We start from the raw sequence: 17,082 nt of genomic DNA, 5'->3' as shown, positions 1-17,082 counted from the left end.
TCTCAACTAACATCTAGGTCCTCTCATTTTAGGTGTACATAAGTTGACATTTAAACTTGTATAAAATAAAACAAGTAAGCATACACGTCTAGGGATGACAATAGGGTGGTGCCGGGCGGGTTGAGCTTAACCCGCAAAATTTTAATCCCCACCCCGCCCCGCATAACAACTTTTTTCATTTTCAACTCGTCTCACCCCGCATAATTTTTTTAATATTTTTTTTCTAGTTAAGTTTGATACTGAAAAATAAAATTCAGAAAAATAAATTTATTTTTTCATTAAGTTGTATTAATTTAGTAGGATAGTGATTTAAAATTGCCCGCATAGCCTTAAACCCACCCGCCCAATTGCCATCCGTATACACATCCTATGTAGCATTCTAAGTTGTGTCTCACAGTATATGTAGGTATCCAACTTTACACAAATTTAAATGTATACTTATGCACATCTAAAATTTAAAGATATAAATGTAAGCTAAAACTAAGTTAAAATATACGTTTATTATATAATATCCTTGCCAAATATTCTTTTTTTAAAAATCATTTTTTTTCCAATAAAACATTTTTTATACAAAGAATATTTTCCAAACACACTTTGCCAAAGTCATAGAGTAAAGAAAAGACTGGATCTTCCCCTCAATCCAAATTAATCTCAACGCACTCAAAACAGAGAGAGCATTGAAGAAGAAAGAAGAATAACTAGCTAGTATTAGACTTGTTCCAACCGTCCATCCCTTCAACCAAAAAGCTCCCAAAAGTCAAAATCTTCACCTTTTTCAAAGTTATATGCACTCCACTCCATAATCGATTAAACAATTACACACACAGAATCGAAAATTGGTACAAAAATGATCTGATTACATGTGTTAGTTTGAGAATTTTGGATTGGTATTTTCTAAGAATGATCAACAATAGTAATAGTAATAGTAATAGCATGATGTCGCCGGCATCGGCATCGGCAAACAACGCCGCACAATCTCCTGGGTTGAAGACTTATTTCAAAACCCCAGAAGGAAAATATAAGCTTCACCATGAAAAGACTTATCCTGCTGGTCTTCTTCATTTTTCCCATGGCAAAACTGTTACTCAGGTAAACCCCTTTCTAGGGTTGTTCTTTTTTTTTAAAAAAATTTAGTCCAATTATGTTATTTTGGGATATTAGTTTTTATATGATGCTTAAAATTGGATTTTGAGATTGACCCTTTTTGTAAAATTGATCTTTTGAGCGGAATCTGGAATGGGTTTGGCTAACATGGTCGATTTGAAGATTATGGGGTAGAATAATTCATCATTCTGCGAAAAGTTTAATTGTTTTGTCATTTTACCTTGTTGTTTTTGAAGTTAATTGAGAACCTGTGAAAAACAATTTGTTTCAGTTTATTCAGTTTTTGAAAATATTTCTTAATGCTTCAATTTGACAGTCCCAGTATAGAGATTATTTGAAGTTCTTTGGTTTCAGTGCTTACACTCATTTCAGGCCTTATGTCTTCAATTTTAAACTTTTTGGGTCCTGGCTTACTTGAAGAGTTTTCTTCTATAAATGGCTGAAATAAACCCTTTAAATGAAGGAAATGTATCCACGCAGTTGCGGCTTTAACATTGAGATACCAGCTAGATAAGCTTTAGTTAGTAGCTACTAGCTAATGCTCGTTCTGCCTTTTTTGTATTGTCAAAACAACCTAAATATTAGTCCAACTTTTGAAGTCCCGAGATGATTTTCAGGTTTCTCTAGCTCCTCTCAAAGATAAGCCCATTCAGGCACAGCCTCACTCGACATCAAGTTTTGGAGTCACCAGTGGTGTTAAGTCAGCAGCAGCAAGATTGTTAGGTGGTGGAAATGGTAGTAAGTCACTTAGTTTTGTCGGAGGAAATGGTGGAAGTAAGTCTGTCAGTGGTATGAGTGGTAGAGCTGGATCATTTGGGGTGACAAGTTCAAATAACTCCGGCAGTATTCCCAATTTCGATGGCAAAGGGACTTATTTGATATTCAATGTTGGTGACACGATTTTTATTAGTGATTTGAATTCTCGAGATAAGGTATTGTTATCACTATATTTGTTCTTTGAGATAGAAAAAATTGAATATATGAATTCTGAGAGGTTCATTGGGAAATGTAGGATCCTATAAAGTCAATACACTTTAGTAATTCAAATCCTGTTTGCCATGCATTTGATCCGGATGCAAAGGAAGGGCATGATTTGCTCATTGGGTTGAGTTCTGGAGATGGTAAATTTCTCTCTACATGACGTACAACTTCAATCTTCCACTTCACGCTTTACCTACAACATCTGCTTTGCAGTTTATTCAGTATCTCTACGTCAACAAATGCAAGATGTTGGGAAGAAGCTTGTTGGGGCACAACATTACAACAAGGATGGTTCTGTTAACAACACGTAAGGCTCTGAACTCAACCGTCTTTGTTATTCTTATAAATACTATTTTGGAATTGTAACACTTTTTTTTATTTTATTTATCTTGTCTTTTTGGGATAATGTTAATGGTCTGGATTTGACATCCTATTTTTGAGTTATTTTTTGTTAAATAGATGAATCGTCATAGCTGTGTCATGTATGGTTTTACAGCTAGTATAATTGCGTGTTTCCAAGAATATTCTTTGAGAACTATTAGAGTGACATGTTTTTCCTACTAATAAAGCTGGAAGCTGAGATCTTTAGTTGCTTATGTTTTTGATTGGTTGTAAATGGTAGCCTTCTTTGGATCTTTGCGCAATCTTAGTGTAAGTTTAATTGGATGATGAATGCAGTTGAGGTGGTTATTTCACAATTTTATTTAAGTCACTCATTAGATGCTTATTATAATTGTTGGAATATAATCTAGAGAATGCATTGCTTTTTGGAATGCATTTTAAGGTCCCCATTAATGATTATAGTTCTATGAAGAACTCCATGTCCTGTTTCAAAAAACTTGATGTCAAGTTTCATAAATAATGTTTTTTAGAAGTAATAGTCAGGAATGGATAGACACTCCAATTTGCTTTGGTGATGGATGAATTGACGTGGTATATGCCATGATGTATGTTATTTGCTGATGACATAATGTTCATTGATGAGACACGTAGCAGAGTTAATGCTAGGTTCGAGGTGTGGAGATAAACTGTAGAATCTAAAAGGTTCTAGGACCAAAACGGAATATTTGGAGTGCAAATTCAGTGATGCTTGGCATGAGGCAAATGTGGAAGTGAGGCTTGACACATAGGCTATCCCCCAAGAGAGATAGTTTCAAGTATCTTGGGTCTTTAATTCAGGCTAGTGGGGACATCGACGATGATGTCTCACTCGTAGTGGTGTGGAGTGGATGAAGTAAAGGTTTACCTTCAAAGTCTTATGTGACAAAAAGGTACCACCTTAATTTAAAGGTAAGTTCTATAGAGTGGTTGTTAGATCGATTTTGTTGTATGGGGCTGAGTGTTGAGTGTTGACCAATCAAGAACTCCCATGTTCAGAAGCAAGTTGCAAAAATGAGTATGTAGAGATGGATATATGAGCATAGGAGCGATAAGATTAAGAATGAGTATATTCGAGCCAAGGTAGGAGTGACCTTTGTTGTCGACAAGATGAGTAAAGCGAGGCTGAGATGGTTTGGGCATGTGAAAAAGAGATATGCAGATAGCTCCTTGCAGGAGCTGCGAAAGATTGAATATAGTGGGTATGAGGAGAGGTAGAGGTAGGCTGAAAAAATATTGGGGAGATGTGATTAGATATGACATAACACAACTTCAGCTTATCGAGGACATGACTTTATATAGGAAGGTGTGGAGGTCGAGAATTACAATAAAATATTAGTAGGTTGTGGAATGTTGTCTTGGTTCTCGACGGGTTTAGGTTTGGTGGAGTCTGTCGTAGTATTAGCCTTATTCTTGTAGGGTCTTGCTTTTGGTTTCTAACATCATCTATTTTTTATGGTGTTCTGATTATTGCACTATTCTTTTGTTGTTACTGTTTCCTTATTTAGTTGCTATGTTTTCTTCACTATCGTTTTCCCTTTTTGTACCTACTTTGATTTGCTGTACTCGAGCCGAAAGTCCTCTAAAAACAGCCTCTCTCTACCTCCATGAGGTAGGGGTAAGGTCTGCCTACATTCTACCTTCCCAGACCCTACTTGTGGGATTATCTAGGTATGTTGTTATAGAAGTAATAGTCAGTAACCTTAGAAGCACATTCTGTGGTTTTATAAATGTAATGCAATCATAATTCAAAGTTCTTGTAGTGATGCTTCAAGAATTTTAACCCCTATGCTGCACTCCCTTCCAGTTTGTGTGCCAAGGGAAAAGAAAGAGAATTAGGAGTCTTTGTAGTATTACTCCCTCTGTTTCAAAAAGAATGACCTACTTTCCTTTTTAGTTTGTTTAAAAAAGAATGACCTCTTTCCTTTTTTGGTAAAATTTTAATTTCAGCTTTCCACATGACATGTTTAAGGCCACAAGATTAAAGGGTAATTTTGTACATTTGACATAACTTTAATTTAGGACCACATGATTCAAAAAGTCTTCTTTATTTCTTAAACTTCGTGCCAAGTCAAACTAGGCCACTCTTTTTGAAACGGAGGGAGTATAATTTATCTCCAACGGTTAAAAACATGGAAATTCCTTATTTACCCTTAATTTCCATCAACATTTTCTATCTCTTCTTACCTGTACCATTGCCGTCACCACCACCCACTAACTTGTATCTCCCATAACCACCTTTAGCCTCCAATCCATCATCCACCACTCTAAAGCCCTCCTTCAACAAAACAAAAATTCACATGATTTTCACACCATTAACTCCATAGAACTTACCTTTAAATTAAGGTGGTGCCTTTTTGTCACATAAGACTTTGGAGGCAAGCCTCTACTTCATCCGCACCGTACCACTATGAGTGAAACATGATCGTCGATGTCCCCACTAGCCTGGATTAAAGACCCAAGATACTTGAAACTATCTCTCTTGGGGGATAGCCTGTGTGTCAAACCTCATTTCCTCCTGCATTGCATCACTGAATTTGCAATCCAAATATTTCGTTTTGGTCTTAGAACCTTTTAGATTCTACAGTTTATCTCCACACCTAGAACCTAACATTAACTCTGCTACGTGCCTCATCAATCAATATTATGTCATCTGCAAATAACATACACCATGACATATACCACGTCAATTCATTCATCACCAAGGCAAATAAGAGCGTCCATCCATTCCTGACTATTACTTCTAAACACATTATTTATGAAACTTGACATCAAGTTTTCTGAAATAGGACATAGAGTTCTTCAGAGAACTATAATCATTAATGGGGACCTTAAAATGCATTCCAAAAAGCAATGCATTCTCTAGATTATATTCCAACAATTATAATAAGCACCTAATGAGTGACTTATATAAAATTGTGGGTATGAGGAGAGGTAGAGGTAGGCCGAGATTATTGGGGAGGTGTGATTAGATAGGACATAACACAACTTTAACTTATCGAGGACATGACTTTATATAAAAAGGTGTGGAGGTCGGGAATTACAATAAAAGATTAGTAGGTTGTGGAGTGTTGTCTTGGTTCTCAATGAGTTTAGGTTTGGTGGAGTTTGTCGTAGTATTAGCCTTATTCTTGTAGTGTCTTGCTTTTGGTTTCTATCATCATCTGTTTTGGTGTTCTGATTATTGCACAATTCTTTTGTTGTTCTGATTATTGCACAATTCTTTTGTTGTTACTGTTTCCTTATTTAGTTGCTATGTTTTCTTCACGGTCGTTTTCCCTTTTCGTACCTACTTTGATTTGCTGTACTCGAGCCGAGAGTCCTCTAGAAACAGCCTCTCTACCTCCATGAGGTAGGGGTAAGGTCTGTCTACATTCTACCTTCCCCAGACCCTACTTGTGGGATTCTCTGGGCATGTTGTTGTAGGAATAATAGTCAGTAACCTTAGAAGCACATTCTGCGGTCTTATAAATGTAATGCAATCATAATTCAAAGTTCTTGTAGTGATGCTTCAAGATTTGACCCCTATGCTGCACCCCCTTCCAGTTTGTGTACCAAGGGAAAAGAAAGAGAATTAGGATAGTCTTTGTAGTATGAGAACAAAATCAATCATTCAATCAACTACATCTCACTCCAAACTAGTTGGGGATATGAGGATAAAAAGATGACTGTTTTAGAATTTTCAGTTTTTAGAAATCTCATCAAGGTAGACAACTTGAAGCTCCCCACCCAACCTTAATACAATTAGAGTCGTCATATTAGCTCCATGAACAGTATCTTTCCCTTACCTTCCTCCCACCCACCTCCTAAATATTCATATTGCTTCCTGCGTCATGGAATATTTTAAAGGTGAAATACATAAGTTGCTACTTAAAGCTGTCAATCTCAACATAGATACCTTAACTATCCTTGTGACCAAATAGATTCCTCTCATTTGCATAAGTCTACAATTGCTTTTTAGCGTTTTGGATATATTATAATTTATCTCCAACTGTTAAAAACATGGAAATTCCTTATTTACCCTTAATTTCCATCAACATTTTCTATCTCTTCACACCTGTACCATTGCCGTCACCACCACCCACTAACTTTTATCTCCCATAATCACCTTTAGCCTCCAATCCATTATCCACCACTACAAAGCCCTCTTTCAACAAAACCCATCAGTTGCCAGACAATACAGAAACAAACTCTCTGTACATTCTTCACATTATTTTAACACCATTAACTCCATAAACACTTGGTCATCCGAGAACCACCAAGAAATCATTTTTCTCCTCCATAGCTCCATTCACATAAACCCTAGAGCTGCGCCTCAACCACCTCTTGGACCCATAAAGCTTCACCCATCGAAGACCACAGAACCACACACAAAAAAGGTAAAATATTGGCAACCACCTGTCACTGCCATTGACGGAGACATCACCTTCCACTGCACGACTACCTCCATATTCAATTTTCAACAATTTGTTTAAAGCTTAACCAAAATCAGGCAATTTAAAAGAAAATTTTCAATTCCAACACCACCTCCTCCCCCACCACCTATATTTGATTTTCTTTTATGACCTCAACTAAAAAATATTTGATACCCATCTCCGATTTTTTCTACCACAATAGGCACAACACATTTCAAACTGGATTTTGCGAACTTTCAAGATTCAAAGAGGATTGAGAATTATAAGAAGGAAGAGACTGCTGAGGTGGGTGGGTGGCATTGTGGTGGTAAATTTTCGTCGACACATGTAAAATTTGGGTTTGGGAGATCCATGTGGTGGTTGATGGTGAAGAAGATTGGGAGAGGTGTTTGGTGGAATTTATGGATGAAGAAGAAGAAAAGAGCGTGAGAAAGCTGGTGATACTCTTGGATGAAGAAGAAGGGGTGTGTGGGTAGGGGTGGGAGTTCTAATTCTTTTCTTTTTAAATTAGATGCATTTTTTCTTTTTTTCTTAAAATTTCACGTGTCGTCCTTTGATTTGTCAACTGCCACATTATCCGTCATTGTAACTCACATGTAAGTTCTAACTTCTATCGTACCTTGGGTGTTCACGAGGTACACTTATGCCAACAAGAGGTGCCTATCTGGTTACAAGGATGGTTGAAGTGTCTATCTGATCTTTGGTGACAACTTTAAATGTCGATCTATGTATTTTGCCTATTTGAAAAGACAAGTTACTTGTTTTATACCGAAGATAATCTTTACTCTTTCAGATTTAACATTTTCTTTTGTTTTTGACCGACAATGTACTAGTATTTCAATTTTGATGGGTGCCTATAATGATGGAGCAGATTTAATAGATTACTTTGCCTTTCAACAGTCGATGTACTAGTATCACTTGGGTGCCTAACAGTGATGGGGCTTTTGTTGTTGCTCATGCGGATGGAAATTTTTACGTCTATGATAAGGCAAGTGTTGAAACTAATTGGGAGTGTACCAATTTCCAGGTCTTTTTCAATGATCCTCATCTTTTCTACTTTTCTTAGACCAATGTGTATTTTTGTTGTCATATTTCAGAGCAAAGACGGATCTGCTGATCCCTCATTTCCTGTCATCAAAGATCAAACTCATTTTTCAGTCGCCCATGCACGTTATAGTAAGGTATTTTGCTTGTGAATATAGTTCTTTCTTCAGCGTTTGATGATGTGTCCCTGGTATCAGTGCTGAGATTATCAATTTCTCATGTTTACCTTCAACCATTTGCAAATTTCTTGGTTCATATATTCCCGCTTTTCTATTAAGAACAACATTCTAAGCTTTATAGAATAGCTATCAGAAAGCCCAAGCATGTTCCTTCTGTGAGATAAACAAGGTGGATGAAAGGCATGTATACAGTCAACTGCTTTCAGTATGTTGAGGCTATTATTTAATTAGTAATACAGTCTCTGTTCATAAATCAAGTTATCTATCAGATATTAAGTATGGGACAAATCAATCATATCTTGCAATGACTAATATTGCAAGTATGAGTATTACTTGGCAATGTAGGCTGAGTGAACTGGATGGCAGAGTTGTCAAAGGCAAAAATTTGAATAAATGCCAAGGTCTGGTGGACGATAAAGCATAGAACCAATTAAAATGGCGGGCTTTAGAGAAGGGAAATGGTTATGAAGAGCGTGTATGTTTAGATATGAAAATCAACTATAAACATAAACGACAGTTTGGACAAAAGAATTGAAGAAAACTAGAATTAAGAATAGGAATAAGCATTATGCCAGTAGAATTAAAAAAACAATTTTAAATTTTGACTTGGATGTAATGATGCAAGTTAAAGTTTTGTTGTGAGTAATTTTTAATTCTTTTAACTTCTTATTCCTTATCATAATTTAAGAGTGTCCTTAACCATTTTATATGGTGTTGGGCGATCCTCACTTTGAGATAGTTTTTGGAGTGGAGTTTAAGCTTAGGTCCATTTATTGAAATGTTATCAGTGCCAAGCCTATCTCTTTTCTTTGGTTACCCAATGTTGGTTCTCCATATTACTCTGTCCGTGCTCCGACTATCTAGCCCTGGGTGTGCAGAGGAAGTGGAGATTAGAGTTCCACAATCCACATGGTTGAGGGATTACCTATAGTCTTGTTTTATGGTGTTGGGCAGGCTTTACCTGATTAGGTTGATATTGAGGTTGAGATAATCCCATTTCATTTTCAGCTATTCATTTCATTCCCAATGTGTTGTTTACAATGGTCTATAGGTCTAGTATTTTTCTCTTAAAGATTTGAGGTCATAGTGATGAGGCATGTGTCTTAGGGGTCGTTTGGTTGAGTGTATAGTACTGAATAAGATGTATTAGTAATGCTGGGATTAAATTTTGAACTACAAAACAAAGTGGCACTTTTGAATACTAAAAATCAATTTTCTATTATTAATAAAATAAGAGGCTATTAGCCTTGAATTTATTTTTTTCACAATCTTGTTCAAGTATTCAAGTGTTCCAACATATTTTAAAAAATTAGAAAATGTTCAAAAAAATCCACCCGATTCATAAATTCCTGTTTTTCAATTTTAAACACTTTCCCCATTTATGACTTTCGTAGTACTACAATAGCAACATTTCTAGAATCCTACAAGCGGGGTCTGGGGAGGATAGAATGACTTCCATAGTTACTCTCTGCACAAAAATATTAAAGTAATGCGGGGATTAGTTATGCTGGGATTATTTTTTATCCACTGGTTGGTTTGATGTATTAAGGGCAGTTCTATCTTTAATCATTCTCATCCTTCATTAATAACTCTTGTATCGCTAATTCCATGGTTTGCCATGTATTAGTTATACACCCTATTATACTGAATAGGGCGTATAACTAATACATGTCATTGGCTGATAATCTTACCAAACAAAGGATTAAATAATACCATATGTATTATTTGCTCTAATACATCCTACCATACGACCCCCTAATATCTTCGTGCTTGTACTAATGCACCACATAAGCGAAGCGCACAATTTGGACTTCGCCTAGATTTTGGAGTTAAACGTGCTTCAAACAAGCCTTTAACAACACGGCAAGATGGTTGAGATTATTGTGTATTTACTTGAAATTCAGCACATTAGTATTGAAGTTATATAACCAGATTGTGCGATGAGGGAAAAAAGTTTAAATTTGTGCACTCTAGGAAGTAGTTTTAAGCTTAATGATTTAATGTTATTCGAGTGTATTTAGAATTACTATTTACGTTATCATCTATTATGTAACCTTCGCTTAGCATTTGCACTAAAAATATTACACACCAACAAATGTAACAAATTAGATGATCTTTCCTCGGGATCTTCATTACAAGCAAATTGCTAAGACCATACTCGGGGCATATGCAAATTGTTATGGATTAGGTGTTGCTTCTTAGCAGAATTTGTATATCTTTGTGGTCTGATTAGTAAGCAAAAACATCATTTGTATTTCTTTTGTCTTAAAGTTAGAAAGAAGGAAAAAAAAGAATTACATGTGAGAGACCTATCCTTGTTTTCCAAGCAACCACAAAGATAGACAGAAGAGGAATTCTTCCACGTGTTTTAAGCACACATTCATTTATTATTGATTCCTATTTTATTTTATTTGGATTTGTATTTCATTCACTTCTGAGGGAGATATTCTTATCATCTCCTTTCAAGAAAAGAGATGAACAATCTCATATTAATATACACAGGTTTAGACCCAATTTAGTAAGTGGACTGTTTCAGTTGGATTGCCTTAATGTTTGACCAATCACAAGTAGGCCCATTCATCTGGTGCTTCAGGTTCTCCTTCTCTGGGAACAAGAAGAATTAGTGTCCATTGCAACACCTTCATATTGTGGCTTTAGTTCCGAAAGTGCAGCAGTTCTCTTTGCGTAGTTTCAAAGTGAGTGTGGGCACAAATCAGAGGTGTTCATCTCTTGTCTGTAATTTATGTTTTTTTTCTTATTTCTTCCCCCTACTTCTTCCATTTTTTTCCTGAATCACACCATCTAAACTCTGATTCATTGATGGAAAATTCTGTATCAGTAATACTATGTTTTGGTTGACTGCATAAGAAAAAATATGTGAATAACCAGTGCAACGTTTAGTTTATGGTACTAACTTCGAATTGCCTATGCATGTTTATTGGTAGTATTAAACTCCACATACCCATAGCTGATTCACAGTAATTTATGTACTCCCTCTGTTTCAAAAAGAATGACCTACTTTCCTTTTTAGTTTGCTTAAAAAAGAATGACCTCTTTCCCTTTTTGGTAACATTTTAATTTCAGCTTTCCATGTGGCATGTTTAAGGCCATAAGATTAAAGGGCAATTTTGTACATTTGACGTAACTTTAATTTAGGACCACAAGATTCAAAAGTCTTCTTTATTTTCTTAAACTCGATGCCAAGTCAAACTAGGCCACTCTTTTTGAAACGGAGGGAGTATTATTTTACATGGAGGATGCAGAATAAGAGTAAGGGGTCGTTTTGTTGGGACCAAGTTATCCCGGTATAATTAATTCCGGGATAAGTTATTCCACCATGTACATGGGATAATTATCCCATCACTATAGCAAAAATGGTGGTATAAATAATCCATGGACTACCTAATACCTCCAACCAAACGTGGGATAAAATAATCCAACATTTTATTCTGGGATTATTATATCTCATACCTCACACCAAACGACTCCCAAGTGTATTAGCAAAACATAGATAAGACAAAAATGCTCATAAAGAGGCAATCCCTGACCTGGCATAGCAATGCCTACATTATTTCTTACCACATGACAGTTCTTGCAATATTATTCGGTGCATAGCAATCCCCACGTTATTATTCACAGCTAAATAATCCCTACATAACCTGTTTGCAAACCAAATAATCCCTAAAGAAGCAAGTTTATTGCGCAGTAAAACATAAACAAAGTTCCAGTTTCATCTTCCTAAACACTGGACCAGTTTTTTCCATTATATGTTGACAAGCACATTCTATGTTTATCTTGTCTGGAATAAAAACATTTAGTCTGCTTCTGCCCTACCAAAATTAGATAAATGTGCTGGTTAGTTTAGCCAGTCATTGTGGCATTTTATTTAGTATCTCCTAATTGATTGTGGTAAGACTTAAACATATATGTCTGTCTAGATCTCAAATCTAAGAACTGCAGTTTTAAGTTCTTCCTCTCACATATTTCCATTTGGCTTTTATATGCAGAATCCTGTAGCTAGATGGCATATTTGCCAAGGGTCCATCAATAGCATTGCTTTCTCAACTGATGGGGCATATATTGCAACTGTAGGGAGGGATGGTATTTTCTTCATGAGATGACTTGTGAAGCTATTAATTCTTTTGTTGTGATGATTTACCCTTACTGAATATGACTGATCTAATGCAGGTTATCTGCGTATATTTGACTACAAAAATGAACAGCTTATATGTGGTGGAAAAAGCTATTATGGTGCTCTGTTATGTTGTGCTTGGAGGTGAGTGTTTATGGTTTTTTTGTGCATGACGCATATGTAACTTGAAGTCACTTATGCCTTGTGGACCTTGCCGTATAGCACACATTCCCCTCCCACCTTCCTTTGCCCACTCCCACAGATGCCCACACACAAACAAATGCATGTTGTTTTTAATGTTTTGGCTAGAAAGAGTATCTATACTGATTGTACATGAACCAACAGCATGGATGGAAAGTACATTTTAGCTGGTGGAGAAGATGACCTAGTTCAGGTTTGGAGCATGGAAGAACGTAAAGTTGTTGCCTGGGGCGAGGGGCATAACTCCTGGGTGAGTTTCGAGCGGTTGTAACTTACCTTGGTTTCTATGCAGCATTCATGCCTTATTATCTTAACTTGTGTCTGGCAGGTCAGTGGTGTGGCATTTGATTCATATTGGTCAGCACCAAATTCAGATGGCACAGATGAAAATGTGGTCTACCGTTTTGGTTCTGTTGGTCAGGTACATGTTCAAAATAAATGGCTCATATTATGAGTTTACATCTCACTATTTTACTTGGTCTTTTATTTGCTCATTCAAGATAAAACGTTTCTGTGTTCCATAATATTTTCCTCGCCTTGCTCATAATATGACTTTCAAAGATTGATCTGTTTCGAGGTGAATCTGCTTGACAATCTCCTTTCTAGCTGTTTTTGACTTGATACTTTTTTGTAGGACACACAATTGCTCTTATGGGATCTGGAAATGGATGAAATTGTAGTACCAATGCGCCGTCCTCATGGTGGATCACCAACTTACAGCACGGGGAGTCAGTCATCTCATTGGGATAGGGCTTGCCCTGTTGGAACACTGCAACCTGCTCCAAGCATGCGAGATGTTCCAAAGCTATCGCCCCTGGTCACTCATCGTGTTCACACTGAACCACTCTCTGGCGTGATGTTTACTCATGCATCAGTTCTTACTATCTGCCGTGAGGGGCATATAAAGGTTTGGGTGAGACCAGAGTTTGGTGAAACCCAAACTAGCAATTCAGAGTCTTTACTAAGTACTAGTTTGAAGGAGAAGCCACCAATATCAGGAAAGGTTGTCAGTTCCAAGTTACAAGCAATGACCTAACCGTAATCACATTGTGTGTGTTTGGGGAGGAGGTTGCAGAACGGCGGATGCACTAAATGGAGCTCCTTCTACAAATGTTAGCAACCATTTATTTGTCTTCAGATTTGCTTGCACTGAGATTGACCAACTAATTGTATAGCGAACAATGAAGATGCTGCCGGGAACATCAGGAGGTTAGAAGAGTGTCGAAGCAGCTTGTAAGTATGATAGGCAAAAATAATTTGAGGTTGGTCTCTTGAGATATGTAATTCCTATTTCCCAACCTCATCCCTCCCTTTGACTATTTCTCCCCTTTCTTTTCAGCCAATTTTGCTAAGAAACTGTTGGTTGACAATGACTTATATCGGATTAACTCATCGTACGAAACATTACGCGGGCGGGTGACCTATTTATTTAGAGCTCTTTGTCATCGAATTTTTCTTTTGCCTGTTGGTTAGGTGAGGCAACTATGATCAAAATGTACCGTACTTTCTGATGATAGTTTAGATTTCCTTTTTCCTCGACACACAACTTCTGTGCAGAGTTGGCTTTTAGAAAGTTCGGCGTTGTCGTTATGGTGGTGTTCATTATCACTTGGATTGTGGAAATTTGGATGGATTCTTGCTAAAACTTTGCATAACCTGCAAAGAACAAGATTTAGGGTGATATTGGAAGGTGAAGATTTCACCTGGAGTTGTGATATCTGTGTAATGTGTTTTGGCTACTGTGTTATTTCGTTGTTATTGTTCTTTTTTCTAAATGCGTTGTATTGTTTTTCTTATTAGTTGTCATGTTTTCTTCACTGTCATATTTCATTTTTCCATAACTACTATGATGTGCTGCACTTGAGTCCAAACATATCCACTATGTAGCTTTTCAGTCTCCAAACATACAAACTATGTAGCTTCTGCGATATAAGCCCAGTTAGATTGAAAAGAAGGGTGGAGTTACGAGTTCGGTAGAATCAAGTAGCTTTAATTTGGCTCTATTCAAGTTTAAAAATTCATTTAATATGTACAAATATTTTATTCAGAACTCTGTAAACAGAACAAATTGTGGTTATTTGTTGTTTTGTTTAATTTAGTACAGTTCAAAATCAGCAAATTGTCATCTACCTATTTGTGGTAACAATTTCAGATTGTGTTAATACACATAATGAAAAATCTGGTGATGCTCATTTATTTTCTGAACATCCAATGTATGACGAGATATACAGTATTTAACTTCATGTATTGGTCTTTCCCCTGGAAAAAGAAAAATAAATGTTAAAATAATCATCCAAAAAGGTTGCAAAGAAGATATACTTCCTCCGTTTCACTTTGTTTGACCTGGAGTTAAACATGTCATATAACATTTGTACGGCTATAAAAACAAAGTGGAACGGAGGGAGAGTACTAATAAGGGTGTAAAATACAAAATCAAAGTGGAACGGAGGGAGAGTACTAATAAGGGCGTAAAATACAAAATCGATGAACTTACTGCATTTCTTGACCTACTGGTTGGAAACTCCATTTTTCAGTCACTGGATACCGAGGAAAAAAGGAATAAGTTTATACAGAGGCGGAGCCACGATTTTCAACTGTATGGGTTTCTGTAGTGTAGAGCAAAAGTTACTAGGTTCAGCCAAACCTGTATTCAGGCTGCTAGATTCTCCCCTGTGTTTATGCAATGGTGGTTATCGCGACTCTTATTCTTCAGCAGCTTCGCTGACCTTAATCTCCAAGAATCGCTCAACTGGCTGACGACAAATAGGACAACGATTTGTCTGGAACCTCAAAACTTTTGCACATCCACTGCACATGCACTGGATTTAAGATGCACATTATTTAGTTTTAATATCCATCAATAGTGTTACATCACAATCAATTTAAACAAGAAAAACAAAGCAACAGGCATTCCATATATGACCTCTACATTCAATAAATTTCAATAAAGGCAAAGCAATGAATCTGATGCACATTACTGAGGTGTTTCGCCAAGAAAACAAGCCCTTTTGAGTAGCAGTAGAAACTGTTTTTTTCAGAAGCTAAAAGAAGTACTTTCCAAATTGGCTAGCCAAACACACATTGCTACTCGCCAAAAGTACCTTCAGGAAAAGTGCTTTGAACAAAAAATACATTTTAAAATAAGCAGATCTTGGAATGTCGACCAAAATAGGCAATCAATTGTTAGATCAATGGTGGAGCTAGGATTTTCATGAGGGGTTCGAAATATTGAAAGTAAACACATGAAGAATAACATCTATTAGATATAGATTAAAAATAGTTTTAACAATGTAGATGAACCCTTAGGCCCTACTTGACGTGTTAGATATGCATGCTATAGTTTCATATGAAGCTGTAAAAACATGAGTAACAAGGGGAAACGAAGATAAGTTGGGATTTTAGGGGATGGGAGGAATGGTTATTGACAGGTATAGGTCACATTATAACAGTGCATTCAAGATAACATTTTGATGAAGAACAGTGTTAAGATTCGACTACAAAAAAGAGTTAAGAACAGTAAAATCCATACCATGTGGCGGCATGGAAGTACAGTAGTGTCCCGAGGTTCAGAAAGACATACGACACATTCCTTCCCATTATCATTTCCATCAAAGTCTTTATCAACTGAATTCCCAATGCCATAAATCTCTTGCAATTCATACCTCATGCCATTGACCCAGAGGATTTGCTTCACCACCCTAATTTTGAATTCGCCTTTGTCCTTTTCGAAAACTGCTTGAGTAATCTGGGAATTTGTGGACACAGACACTGCATTTCCATCCTCTGGTTCACTTTGGGCATCTTCGAATGCCTCTGCCTTCACCGCCAGCTGATATACATCTGCATTACCATCTTTCGACCATTCTGCCTCTTCAAACATTGAAAGATCAATGCCAATTCCAGAGGATTGCCTAAATTTCTGAGATAAACCTTTTTGAAATTTAATGGTTATTGGTGGAAGCAAACTTTCCTTCATAGGAGTCAAGCAACAATCTTCACCTTCTTTTGCAAAGAAAATGACAGTCAAGCTGCAATTGAGCAAAAAAACAAAAAAGTATTTTTACTATCTCAGAGTTGACAACATCGTGCAGGCAGAGGCGGAGCCAAAATTTTTAGTTTCTGAGTTCTGAATTACAAGATAATACATGTTGAACAAACTTAAATGCATGTCAAGAAGGAACAGCAGTTTATTTAACAAACTTAGCTAGGTCTTATACACTATTTAAACGAGAAAAACTATACAAGAAAAAAGAAACTAAAAAGGGAATTCATCGTATTGAAAACTCCATGAGCTAATAGTAGGGGACATGAGAAAAACAATCAACAACAACAACAACAACAACAACATACCCAGTGAAATCCCACTAGGTGGGGTCTGGGGAGGGTAGAGTGTACGCAGACCTTGCCACTACCTCGTAGAGGTAGAGAGGCTGTTTCCGAGAGACCCTCAGCTCAAGTACATCAAATTCAAGTAAAAGGCGAGGAAAACAGTGTATAAAACATAACATCCAATAAGAAAGATAGTATATAATCAACAAAGGAGACAGTAACATCCATAAAACAATGCGATAAGTGAAACGCAGTAAACAACAAAAGGCTATAGGTATCACAGACAGTAACAACCCAAACCCTCGCAAGGGAAGACAAC

General features: G+C 36.7%; 2 protein-coding genes across 4 annotated transcripts in view; one reads left to right on the top strand and one right to left on the bottom strand.

Annotated features, from left to right (window-relative positions):
• Positions 1–585: 585 nt before the first annotated feature.
• Positions 586–14,142, top strand: LOC102587030 (probable catabolite repression protein creC). Of its 3 annotated transcripts, none has more exons than XR_001471819.1 (12): positions 586–1,089; positions 1,722–2,036; positions 2,117–2,225; positions 2,299–2,392; positions 7,779–7,866; positions 7,976–8,059; positions 12,109–12,202; positions 12,290–12,377; positions 12,579–12,684; positions 12,763–12,855; positions 13,069–13,667; positions 13,774–14,142. XR_001471819.1 is itself a non-coding variant. In XM_006363608.2 (11 exons), the coding sequence occupies exons 1-11, from the start codon at positions 901–903 to the stop codon at positions 13,468–13,470; spliced, it is 1,662 nt and encodes a 553-aa protein (XP_006363670.1). In that variant the 5' UTR covers positions 586–900; the 3' UTR covers positions 13,471–14,142. The 3 variants fall into 3 exon arrangements, 1 of the variants encoding a protein (XP_006363670.1); XR_001471818.1 differs by having other exon boundaries at positions 13,069–13,696; XM_006363608.2 differs by having other exon boundaries at positions 13,069–14,142.
• An 844-nt stretch (positions 14,143–14,986) lies between these two features.
• The window catches only part of LOC102587358 (probable E3 ubiquitin-protein ligase LOG2), a 5,354-nt gene continuing 3,258 nt past the window's right edge, over positions 14,987–17,082 (bottom strand). Inside the window, exons 2-3 of the mRNA XM_015303559.1 lie at positions 15,964–16,462; positions 14,987–15,253 (exon numbers count right to left, since the gene is read on the bottom strand). Of these exons, the coding sequence (XP_015159045.1) occupies positions 15,137–15,253; positions 15,964–16,462 (616 nt within the window). The 3' untranslated portion in view covers positions 14,987–15,136. The remainder of the gene's footprint in view (positions 15,254–15,963; positions 16,463–17,082) is intronic.

The sequence above is a fragment of the Solanum tuberosum genome, unplaced genomic scaffold, assembly GCF_000226075.1.
Source record: "Solanum tuberosum cultivar DM 1-3 516 R44 unplaced genomic scaffold, SolTub_3.0 scf00436, whole genome shotgun sequence".
In the NCBI taxonomy this organism is placed as follows: domain Eukaryota; kingdom Viridiplantae; phylum Streptophyta; class Magnoliopsida; order Solanales; family Solanaceae; genus Solanum; species Solanum tuberosum.
This window is presented reverse-complemented; position numbering and strand designations above follow the sequence as displayed.

Coding starts and splice junctions, on each gene's coding strand:
- LOC102587030 (XM_006363608.2), top strand. CDS start 901: ATGATCAACAATAGTAATAGTAATAGTAATAGCATGATGTCGCCGGCA. Junction 1,090..1,721: donor ATGGCAAAACTGTTACTCAG/GTAAACCCCTTT, acceptor GATGATTTTCAG/GTTTCTCTAGCTCCTCTCAA. Junction 12,378..12,578: donor CTGTTATGTTGTGCTTGGAG/GTGAGTGTTTAT, acceptor ATGAACCAACAG/CATGGATGGAAAGTACATTT.